Consider the following 12254-nt stretch of genomic DNA (forward strand, 5'->3'; position numbering starts at 1 on the left):
GTGTTGAAACACTTTTAAACTACAGTATAGAAAAGGCAGTCCGTGTCCATGTGTCTGCACAGGCGCTGACGGGAGGGAGAGGCCCCAGCTGCCTGCGAGAAGCCCCACCCCCGCGCGGAGCCCAGGCTCACTGCCCCGCCCGCTTCCTCTGCTCCACGCACGTGCACGGGAAACCACGTGCACGGAAACGGCGCTCTTCAGACACGTGTCGGGAGGGGGCTGTGCACAGCCGAGGAGCAAACGTGAGACCTGGACGGACGGTCCTTGAGGCTGGGAGCTCTCCCTGTGAGCAGCTGGAAGATGTTCTGTGCGGTGCCGGCACTGTTGGCGCGTCTGCAGACAGCGCACCCGGCACGCGTGGTTTCATGACATCCCCAGAAAACCCTTTCAGGGTAAGAGCTATTTATTTTTCAAATGAGGAAAACCCAGGCCCAGCGAGGATAGCCACCAGGCGGAAAGCCGGGATTCCAACTCCAGGTCTGTGCTCCTACGGCCGCATGACACAACTTGCCCCTTGTGATGAAGCCAAGGAGCCGGAGGGTATCTAAAGAAAACCCCTGGTTTCTCGTCCACACCAGGCAGAGGGTGACCAAGCTGGGTCAGGTCACCGTCTCGGCCGTTTTGGCGCTGGTCGGGCAGCACGCCGATTCTTCTTTATTTCACCATCTTGACCATCGATGTCTTTCTATATTTTTAGCTGAAATCTAAAATGTCGATTAAACGGTTTCTTCTAGTTTTGTCCTCTGGGTTTGGAAAATAACCGCTCAGCATCTTCCTAAAATTCTTCGCATGCCTGGGAACTGTGCGTCTTGTGTCACTGCAGGGGCAGAGGGCCCAAGGGCAGCCGGGAGCGGCCGGAGACGCGCAGCTCTGCCCTCCTGCTTCCCTTTTTCCGATTCCTGTGCGGCCTGCGTGGTACCTCACCCACTCCTGATCCTTTTGTTCAGGATGGATTGCCCCATCTTTTAATAAATGACGTTGGATTGGACTTCAGTGTTTATGGTCATAATGGAAGGGGTTGTCCCAGTTATTATGTGATTGATTCATTAACAGACATCTGAGTGCCTGTCATGTAAATTACTCTGTGCGCCAAAGAACCTCCTGAAGCTCTTTTATAATTTAAGTACCAAGAACCGCCTAGCATTTTGTCCCCAAGGAGGACTCATTCCATTGAAAGTCTCTACACGTGTGGTGAATTGTTAATTATTGAACAAAATTTAAGATATGGTTTCTGCTCTCCCAAAACCTGTGGTCTAGAAAAGTCTGTCTCACGCCGAGCACTTTGAGAAACAATTGTTTAGAAACTGGAAGGGCTGGCGCATGCGTGAGCGTCATGCTGTCACGGAGACCCACCTTCTGACCCCAGGTCCCTGCATTTGCACAGGTCACGGGCTCCAGTGGGTCCGTTCCGCATGGAGCGCCGCACTGGACTTGGGCTTTTCTGGCGTGTTCTGTTCTGGGTGACCTTTCTGAAAGGGCCCTTGACAAACTGGACCGTGTCTGCAGGAGATCGATCAGGGGAGGATTTAGGCAAAGACATTTTGGCCAAAGGCTGGGAACTCTTTCCAGGCAGGGCCGTCCAGCAGTGGAACCAGGTGCCTCGTGCCCTGTGCGTCCTGACGCCTCAGAGCAACTCTAGAAGGATTAATGTAAAAGGTGAAAGGTCAGCTTTCAGGAACTTCCAAGGCTGTTTGACCTTTTATTTTCCTTGTGGTGACTTTCGTACCAGGGTGTCCCTTGCACAGTGAGGTGCGCAGCTTGGTGAGCTGACGTGTGTGCACTTGCCGCCCACCCCCAGTGGAGATGGACTGCAGGCCCCCTTATGCCCCCGGCCAGCCGCTTACAGCCCCCAAATAGCTGCCGTTCTGATCTTTAGGACTATAAAATGGTTTTGCCAGATACTCAGTTTGGTACAGAGACAGTCATATGGTGTGTGCGCTGACATTTATCAGTAACCAGTATTGCTGCATGAAGCAGTGGTCTCTTTTTTCCATCACTGGGTCATATTCCATGGTGTCAACAAACCGTATATCATTTATCCCTCCAGTTTGACGTTTCAGCTCTTGTCAGTTTTTGCCTGTAAGTGCTTTTGCCTGCTGTGAACGTTCTCAGACGTGTGTTTTGCCGTACGTAAGCAGACACTTCTGTTCAGCGTACCCCGGGACCGGGACTGCGCGGCCGTAGGGCAGGTCTGGCCGCCGCTTTCCCCGGGAGACCTGCAGACCTGCACCCACATCAGCCTGGACGAGACCTCCTCGCGGTTCCCCACGTTCTCGCCAGTCCCCTTATTTTTAGCATCCTGGGCGTCTGGTTGAGCATGCGTTTCCCTGACGTCATGTTGCGCAGCTCTTCTTACTGTTTATTGGCCATTTAGATAATGCTCTTTTGAAAGTGCCTGTTCAGGTGTTTCTGCCCACTCCTGCTTAACTGGACTGTCTACCTTTTCTTTATGATTTGTAGATCTTTAAATATGTGTTGGCTTCATGACCTTTTTTGGACACTTTTGTATTGCACATATCTTCTAGTTTGTGACTTGCCGTTTTCCTGTCTTAACAGTGTCTTCTGATGTACAGAAGTTTCTGATTTTCAGGTGGTCCATTTATCAGACATTCTTTTGTGGTTAAGTCCTTTTTGTGTCACATGGTTCAATTCTCTGGAACCAACAACTGTTCCTAGTTAACTGCCCCTTCAGAGAGAGTCTGTGCGTTTACCTGTAGTACCTACATGCGTATTTATAGATGCATATCTATATTTATATCCCCCCGTGCAGTGGAGGTGTGTGCGTTGTTCAGCACCCAGATTTTTTACCCTAACAGTTTACCTTGGTGGTCTTTTCACTTTAGCAGTGAGAGCAGCCTTAGTCTACCCGCCTCGAGTGTCACTGGATTTGCTGCAGTTTAGCAGCCTGTCCTGTGCTGCAGATTTAGGGTATGGTTAATTGTCTGCTATTAGAAGAATTATTGTGACAAATGTTGTTCTATATGCATAGCTTTGCACCTGTGAAATAGTTTTTTTTTTTTTTTTTTTGGCCGTGCCACGTGGCTTCCAGGATCTTAGTTCCCCCACCAGGGATTGAACCTGGGCCCTCGGCAGTGAGGGTGCAGAGTCCTAACTACTGGACCGCCAAGGAATCCCCTGAAATACTGTTTAGAAGTGGGGTTTTTAAAAGCATGGTGAGGACATTTAAATTTTGGTAGGTAGCTCCATCGTGAGCTCCACAGACGTGGTCCCAGTTTGCTCCATGGTCCCACGGGGGTGCCTGTTTGCTATGCTCCCTGACGCGGTGCTTTCAGACTCTTGAGTTCTGCCCATCTGATAGATGAAAACTGGGATCTCAGTGTAGTTTTGATTTGCATATCTCTAATTATGTGTTTAAACGTCATTTAGGTTTCTGTTTTTGTGAACAGCCTGTCCTTTTGCCCGTTTTTCTATTCGGTTGCATGTTTTAAAGAAATTAACCCTTTGTGATATGAGCTATCGAAGTTTTTCCCCTGTTTGTCTTTGAAGAAGTCTTTTGACTTTACAGTGTGGACACTAAGTTATCCACGGGGGTCTCATGCAGACATGGGCTATGAGACTCACCTTTTTAGTAAATATCAGAATTGTTTGATAAAATGTTTACTGAGGCTAAAAATGGTTCCTACAGCCTTAAAGTTACAAAGAAATGTGACTCCACACACTCTGAGAAGGTAGAATTGAGGAGTTTTTAGCTTTATTTATGCGGCAGTTTCTGAGCACGAAGAGCCTCAGGTTCATCTGTTCGCTTTGTGACAGTTTGTGAGCCTCGTCAGAAGGGAAAGCGAAGCAAGAAGTTAAATATAATAAAGTTTTACATGTGGGAAGGGACTTTATGCCGCAGTGTTCGTAAATCTTTGTTGTCTAAAGTCGTGTAACCCTCCTCGTGTTTCTTCTCCTCTGTCTCACCACAGCCTAAATGCGATGGCCAGGTGTTACTGACCCAGGTGTGGAAGCGCTTGAATCTGATAGAATGCGACTATTTCGGCTTGGAGTTTCAAAACGTCCAGTCCTGCTGGGTATGTGCTTCTCATCTGCTTTTGGAAATGGGTTCTAGGTGGGCTGCAGGTGCTTGTGATGATGCATCCAGGCCAGAGACCTCTGAGGACCCCCTGGGATGATACAAGCACATTGTTATTATCAAGGCTGTGCTATTAAAGTATTTTATTTATAGCTGTAGGGAATATATTTGCCTTCTACCTAAGCCTGAATTGGCATCCCCCCTAATTTTTTTCCATCTACTAGCACACGTGCCAAGGAAATCCTTTCTTCATAAGTTTTAAAAGCAGCCTAGAGTATATCGTGTGTTAGAATCATTTCAAGAGTGGATTTTGAGCAAACTGCTTTACTAAACTGGTTATGCCTCATTTTACTTAATAGGTGAACCATAAAAGTATGGAGCTTTAATATTTACAGGTGGAACTGTTTTAAAGAAACCAAATGAACCCATTAGTTCAAAAAGCATGTAAGCATTGTAGAGCCCCTTCTACGCCTGTCGCACAGCTCGCTGTTTACAAAGGCAGCGGGTGCCCGATATTTGTTTGGTCTTAACAGATACCAGCCCCAGCACGCACACACAGAGCTCTGGGTGCCCGTCCTGTGCACGGCGACAGCAGCCTCTGTGACTTGGGGCGGTTAGCAGCGTCCTGTCCTGCGCCTCCCAGAGCGTGCCCTGCTGTACTCTGTTATATCAGGATTCGACGTGTGTCTAAGAGCAGCAGGGCCAAAATACTCCTGCCTTAAATATCTCCCTTAATTATAAATATTTGTGTTTTGTAACATTCTTATTAAACAGAGAAATAATTTAACGGATTTGATATCTTTTCTTAAATCCCCTTTAGATCTGGCTTGAACCTATGAAACCCATCGTTCGACAAGTACGAAGTAAGTCCTTTTCTTAACTCTGTAAAACTCTGCTCGTCTGAGGTGCTTTGTCCCTGACTGTTCAGATTCAAGGCGTGTTCAGACGATCATGGCTGTCACCCCTCTGGGCAGCAGCCAGGTGACACCAGCAGCAGGTAAACTTGGAGGTCACTTTGCTGTGTAGCTTTAAACTGTAAGACGTGGAGGGTGGGGCGTCGTTTAACTCAGTTCTCAGTTACTTGCCTCAAATTTGGAAGAAATAGGATATGCTGCTCGATATTGCCTTCATTTTTGGCCAATACGCAAAAATAAGTGTGCAGTTTCTAAGTTATGAAAAGACATACGGGGTGAAATCTCTAGTCATCTGAATTCACCTGTAAGTTTTTTAGGACTAAGTTGAGGAGAAGAGGTTGTATGGAAGGAACTCTTGTTCACTGATAAGCGAAGGCCATTTCAGTTGCCATAGCATTTTAGCAAAACAGTTCCTCTTGTGGTGGAAATCACATGGCTGTGTTATTATAAAATTTCAGTAAAGCTAAACTACTCAGATAAACTAATATCCTACACTTTTTCTTTACAGTAGTCAGGTGGTTCTAGTTCAGTATAGTGGATGATAACATTTTTCTTTCACTAAAGTATATAAGGATTTCAAAAATAATGGCCTTTTTATTATTTTTAATTTTAGGGGGGCCTTGCCGCATGGCTTACGAGATCTCATTTCCCCGACCAGGGATCCTACCCGGGCCCTGGCAGTGAAAGCCCAGAGTCCTAACCACTAGGCCACCAGGGAACTCCCAGGCTTTTAAAATTATTATTATGAATAATAGTATAAACACCTTAATTTTTTTAATCACTTTTTTTACTCCTAAAATGTAAAGAAGAATACATTTTAAGATTTTAATGTGCAGTTTCCTGCTTGTTTTTAGGGTTTCTTTTAGTAATCTCAACTTAAAGCAAAAGTTTTCAATTTTTACTTTGCTATATGTGACTGGTACTTAGGACTAAATTTTACTCAGAGGAAATCTCTTTACATCCTCTTACTTGAAAAGATTTGCTTTAACAGTCCATTTGAAAGCACTATCTCAATCACACCAGAATATGCAGAAAGATAGCAAATACAGAGTGTGACCTTATTTGTGGACTTTAAAATTTTTCTTTTTATAGGGCCAAAGAATACAGTGCTTCGCCTAGCAGTGAAATTTTTCCCACCCGATCCGGGTCAGTTGCAAGAAGAATATACACGGTAAAGAGCTTGGCTGACCCAGAGCTGACGTGGGCAGGGTCCTCCTTCACCTGTGTCCCCGACAGCCCCTGTGCTTTACCTAAGCACCTGGTCAGGGTTGTTTATTCAAAGAGCGAGCCTTGTGTTTGTGTCAAAGCTGTAACCAAGGTGTCATAGTTTTGCGTTCTCACTCTTGCACAGACACAAATGCAAATAGGGTTTGGAAGGAAGGTTATGGCACAAATTTGAGAATTAAAAATGGCGTTTGAGGGTACTGCTGAACAGATATTCTCCAAACGAGCATAGATCTATGCCTGTGCATGAAGTCGGTAGGAATTTCACCCATTCCTTTACTCTTTTAATCAACAACATACACTTACTTGGGAGTGTCCTTATGGATATATGGAGCAGGAATCCTTCAGGTGATTTCTTTTGTGCTACTCTTAAATTCACGATTGATTCTTTGAAAGAAAATGTTTGCAGTTGTTTCATCTGGGCAATAAGATTATGGAAGTGGTTTTTTTCCTTGTGTTTTATGTACTGATTTTATCATGAGGAATAAAGCAAAAACCTAAAAATCAACTCAAAACCTGGAGTCAGAAGTGAGATAAGAGAAGGCTATGATGATGGTGCAGTAGGAACAGAATAGCTCCCTGGCCAAACGTGGATTCATACCTGGGTCCTCAGAGTCTTAGAACCTCTGCTGAGAAGGTCTTGGCCAACCGCTTCTGTATCACAAAGTCATAGACTCAGCTGCGAGGACACGTAGAGATCGCAAGGCTCTAGCCTCTCATCTTTACGGGTGAGGAGCTGAGCCCCAGGACGCAGGAAGCGCCTTTATGAGTGAGCACAGAGCTTGTCTTAATAGTGTATTAAATACCTCACATTTACCAGAAAGCCCCTTTTGAGAGAATCACCTTTAAATATATATTCCTAGACAATGGTGAGTAACAGGAAGTGTTAACCTAATTCCATGTCCTGGGTCCAAGCCAGGTTGATGCAGAAGGTCATTTTTTTTATTTATAAAAAATACTGTATGTTTGTGGTAAAAGAAGAAAAACTTTAAAGTTATGTAGAGTAAAAAGTCAGCGTTCCTCTTCAGTCCCTGCCCACCCACCCTTCCCAGAAGTATTAACACTGGGACGTGAGTCTTCCAGATGAATTCACAGCAGTATGCCAGTAGACGTGGGGCTTTAACTCATTATTTTACAAAACAGTATCAAACTCTACATAGAGAGCTGCAGGTTGAGTTTCTCCCCCCCCCCACATATCCGTGGCATGCCATGGATGTCTTTCCATATTAGTATGTATGGCTGTAGCCTAATTTATTTAGCCAGTCTCACGTTGTACAAATTTAGATTGTTTCCAGCTTTTCTCTGCTATAATGCTGCAAATAAATATCCTTGTCCACATATCTTTGTGAACTCTGGAAGTGTTTCTGTAGGAAAGTTCATAGGGGTGGGATTGCTCAAGGCCAAGGGTGTGTACATTTCAAGTTTAAGAGAGCACAGTAAACGCTGACGGCTCGCGCTGGAGTGGGACCCCCAGCAAAGGGCAGGGGGTCTGTCTTGCTCCCTATCCAGTTCCAGCTCCCAGGACAGCACCTGGAGTAGACATGTGCTCGGGGATTATTTGCTCACGGGATGAATGAATATATAAATAGTTTGAATCACCCTCCCTGTTACATTCGCACCAGTTAATTCAAGACTACCTGTTTCTCAGATTCTAGCCAAGACCAAACATTATCAATTTGCCTTAAAGCTTCATAGCCACACTTGAAGCTTTGTCTTCATTGGCTATTTCTGCTACTTCACACAGAATCGCGAGTGCAGCTTTGTGTGTGTGACGGAAGTGGCACGGATCTGTGAGCCTCCCCATTGAAGGTGTGGCTCCAGGTGACCCGGTGCCCTGGGCTACGGCGTGCCCGGCGTGTGGGCCGCCCGCCGCTCTGTGGTGCCGGGCCTCCTGTGGCTGGCCTTGCTCGCCGTCTGCTCTGGTGTGGCCTGGGGCTGTGTGTCCTCCTGAGACAGACGTGGGAAGTGTGTTCAGAAGCTTTGGAGCTGATCTCTGTGCTTGGAACTCCCTCCTAGATACTTGTTTGCCCTGCAACTTAAGAGAGACCTTCTGGAGGAGCGTCTGACCTGCACGGACACCACGGCTGCCCTCCTGGCGTCCCACCTCCTGCAGGGTGAGTGTCCCGCTGGCCCCGCACTCACACGGGATGGCTGCGCCTGTGGCCGACTCACCTGCCCCGGGCTGGGCACCAGCAAAGGACGGGCGGCTCAGTTTGCAGGTTTTTCTGAAGAGCTGAGGGTTAACTTCCCACCTGGGAAGGGAGACGGGCCACGCGTCCTCCCCGCGGTCTCACGTGGCCCTCAGACCTCCAGTCGGGGGGGCCAGGTAGCACCCCGACTCCGGGGAGAGCATCGCAGCCCCCGTGACAAGTCAGGCATCAGTCCCCGAAGGACAAAGGAAGCTCTTCAGTGTCTCAGAGCAGGAGGAGGTTTGAGCGTGTGGAGCGCCGTGGTGACTTCAGGCATGAACTGGGAGAAGCGTCTGGAGAGCAAGTGCGCGCTTTGCCCAGGCTCTCCAGCCCCCTCCCCCCGCAGGACAGAAAGAAGGAAATCCCCGCCCGGCTTCTGGACTAGAGGCTGGACCACATCTTCCTGGCATAGAACGAATACTTCTGAAATTTGAACTCAGGAAGTATGATATAGAGAGATTCCAGAATTTTAGGAACTTCTAAGTTAATGGGTTAATGTGCAGTTTACTTGGTCCTTCCCCTGACACACCTTCTCCAAATAGCAGATTTTACCAGAGGTTTGCCGTCCTGAGCAATGGGACCCGTTCACGCCCATAAGCACAGGTGCTGAAGTGGCTTAGTTATCTGTGATTTGTCCTGAGGTCCTCTCAGGCGGCAGGTGGCTTTTCAGTGCAGACGGCCTTCGATAGTGCCTCTTGCTGAGGGCTCTGTGCGCAGCTGAGTTATCTTAGAATAACTTGTCTGCCTGTAAGTTCCACCTTGGAAGCGTGCTGCTTAGATTGAAGGGTGGTAAAGAGCCACAACAGCCAGATGCCGCGTAGGATCCTGACCGGGTCTTCTGCCTTAAAGTTAGGCGGCTGCTGAAACGTGAACGGGTTCTGAGGCTCGGATGCAGCAGCAGATGGTGGTCTTGTCCTTACCTGGGTGGCGGCGCTGGGGTTATGCATGAGAATGTCCCGTTTTCTAGGAAACACACACCAAGGTGTGATCCTGTGCATACAGCTTTTCTGTGATTCGAGACTGTCTCAAAACAAAGTATGTTGCTTAAAATTAATGGGCTTTAACTACTATTTTGAAAATATGTGTGGCCTTAAAATACATGAAATTAGAAAGAAACATTCATTGTTCCTCAAGAATTTGGGAGGGCCTGAAGGAAGAAACAATTTAAAATACATTATCTTGAAACAAAATAAAGGACCTTATCCCGGTCCCAGTAGTCTTGAGACAACTTACAGAGAAAACGTTTAAAACGTAGCAAACAGGGTAAAGCTCAGAGTTTCCCTCCCTGGAGCCGCCGCTCACCAGTCTTTCCTCTTCAAGACTCAGAAAAAATTCTCTTCGCCTGCCTTTATGTTTGCCTTTAACAGCATAAAATATTTGGAAAAATAAAATACAACATTTTGTTTATTTAAGGGATATATTTTTTTGCTACAGATGTAGGATAATTTTCTCCTGCTTTTAATTTATGCACTTGCATGCACAAACGCTTGTATTTTTCTTCATGTAAACGTGAAAAAGACCGCCTGTTACTTTCTCATCTCAGCGGAAATAGGAGATTACGAAGAGGCGCTGGACCGGGAGCACCTGCGGGCCAACGAGTACCTGCCGGGCCAGGAGCGGGCCCTGGAGCGGATCCTGGAGCTCCACCGGCAGCACGCGTGAGTCGGCGCCGCCGGACGTCGGGGCAGTCGGCTGACCGGGCGGGACTCCGTCCACGGGCCGCTCCGGGACAGGCTAGGAGGGTGCCCGGGCTCCGGGCAGTGCTGGCGTCCCTCTTTAAGTGGGGGGCGGTGGACGGGATCCCGCGCTGGCCGTGCCCAGTCCTCAGGTGTCGGGGGGTGGGATGGTTCCTGCTGCAGCCCTGCTGCCTGGCTTCCCTGAGGCTTGACGCTGGGGCGAGGTGAGCGTGACCCGCAGGAGGAGGAGAAGAGAGATGGGGAGGCCGTAAGAAGGGCTGGCGGCCCCGGGCCCGGGGGTTGTGAGCTTGAGTTCACCAAAGGGAGAGCTCGATGGGGAGGGGTCCTGGAGGACTGGGCGCCCCTTGGCGGGGAGCCTGTTGAGAGGTAAGCACGCTGACGTCGCGTGCAGGGCGGGGGTTGGGCATCGCAGACCCAGGCTCCAGCCATCGAGGATGCCCTTCCCTGTGAGGCTGTGCGCTTTCCGTGCCTTTACCGCTCAGAGCTACCAGCGGGCCTTGGTGTGTCTGGCTCGGGGTGGCACTGTCTGTACAGATGTGTCCCTTGTGGCACGTGGGCTGGAGTGCCAGGCAGAGCCCACTCTGCGGGGAGGGTGGGGTGCGGGAGGACCGTGAGCGTGGCGGCAGAGGCAAGAGCCTGGCGGTGGGGGGCATGGCACCCAAGGTTCTAGGAACCAGTAACAGCCCCAGCTGCTGGCGGGAGGCTGCGCGTGCCCTGCACTGCGGGCCCCCCTTCGTCATGTGGCGAAACGGAGCCAAGGCCTGAGCTCCGTCTTGGGTGTGGTGGTTCGGGGCACCGCTGGGCGTCTGAGCTGTGCACACAGGGCCACCCTTTCCCAGCCGCAGCCTCAGCGCGCACCTGGCCCTTAGGGCTCTGGCCCCGCTTCCTAGAGCCCCTCGGCGTGGCCTCTTTCGAGGCTGCCTTAGTTCTGGCTGGCGGCGGGGGAGTGCACCGCGCCCCGTGTCACACCCAGACCCCGAGGACCAGCCGAGCAGAGGGCCCTTCCCCGTGCCAGCCTGAGTGGGTCCCCTGTCTGTCCCAGAGGGGACGGTCACCTGTGTGGGATTTGCTCCCAGAGTGGGGGCAGGGTCCCCTTCCTGCCAGGACACACAGGGCCGGAGCCGGGCGCCTGTGGAGGGTGGGGTGGCCGCAGTGTGAAGCGTCCCACCTGGGCAGCAGCGCCCAGGGCAGGGGTGGAGTCAAAGCACACTGTGCAGGGTGAGACGGGCTGGGGAAGGGGTGAGGCAGAGCAGGGCCAGGACACTCCCCTGGAGGATGGGGGTGGGGAGAGGCCCCAGAGGCCGTGAGTTCAGGGCTGTGAGCAGCCAGAGGAAGGAAAGCAGCCTGGGGCCGCGGACCCCAGGGAAGAGTGCTTCAGGATGGGGTCCACAGCCCCGTGGGAGAGGCTCACCGCCAGGCCCGGTGGGTGGGGGTTCATGACATGACACCCCCCTCCCTTGCATGGGGAGGCCAGTGGGACGGTGACCAGTCTATGCTCAGTTACACCAAGAACCTGCCTTGAGGGGAGTAAAGCACCAGACCGGAGAGGTGGCTCCGCGCCTGCATGTCGTGTGTTCGTATGCGCATGTGCACATGTTTGTGAGTGTTGCAGATATCTCTAAAGTTTGTATGGAAACGTGAAAGACCCCAAATACCCAAAATAATCTTGAGAAAGAAGACCAAAGCTGGAGGTATCACTCCCTGATTTCAAACAACTACACAGCTACAGCCATCAAAACGGGAAGGAAGTGGCATAAAAACAGACACACAGATCAATGGAACAGGACAGAGAGCCCAGAAATGAACCCACACACTTGTGGGTGTGTGATAAAAGAGACAAGACTATACAGTGGGGAAGAGACAACCTCTTGAATAAACAGCATTGGGAAACTGGACAGCCACACACCAAAGAATCAAACTGGACCCCTTTTTCACACCATATACAAAAAATAAGCTCAAAATGGATTAAAAACTTACATGTAACGGGACTTCCCTGGTGGCACAGTGGGTAAGACTCCCCGCTCCCAAACAGGGGGCCCAGGTTTGATCCCTGGTCAGGGAACTAGATCCCACATGCGTGCCACAACTAAGAGTTTGTGAGCCGCAACTAAGGGGCCTGGCTGCCACACCTAAGACCCAGTGCAACCAAACAACTAATATAATAAATAAATATTTTTAAAAGATGACTTACACG

At 49.6% G+C, this 12254-nt stretch overlaps 1 protein-coding gene across 9 annotated transcripts in view; it reads left to right on the plus strand.

The window, feature by feature from the left end:
* FARP2 (FERM, ARH/RhoGEF and pleckstrin domain protein 2) overlaps nucleotides 1-12254 on the plus strand; it is an 83500-nt gene that overhangs the window by 26925 nt on the left and 44321 nt on the right. For all 9 annotated transcript variants that reach the window (XM_067027384.1, XM_059053724.2, XM_067027391.1 and 6 more), the window contains exons 3-7: nucleotides 3930-4034; nucleotides 4857-4899; nucleotides 6043-6121; nucleotides 8191-8288; nucleotides 9907-10021. In XM_067027384.1, coding sequence (XP_066883485.1) covers nucleotides 3930-4034; nucleotides 4857-4899; nucleotides 6043-6121; nucleotides 8191-8288; nucleotides 9907-10021 — 440 coding nt within the window. The remainder of the gene's footprint in view (nucleotides 1-3929; nucleotides 4035-4856; nucleotides 4900-6042; nucleotides 6122-8190; nucleotides 8289-9906; nucleotides 10022-12254) is intronic.

The sequence above is a fragment of the Kogia breviceps genome, chromosome 2, assembly GCF_026419965.1.
Source record: "Kogia breviceps isolate mKogBre1 chromosome 2, mKogBre1 haplotype 1, whole genome shotgun sequence".
In the NCBI taxonomy this organism is placed as follows: domain Eukaryota; kingdom Metazoa; phylum Chordata; class Mammalia; order Artiodactyla; family Physeteridae; genus Kogia; species Kogia breviceps.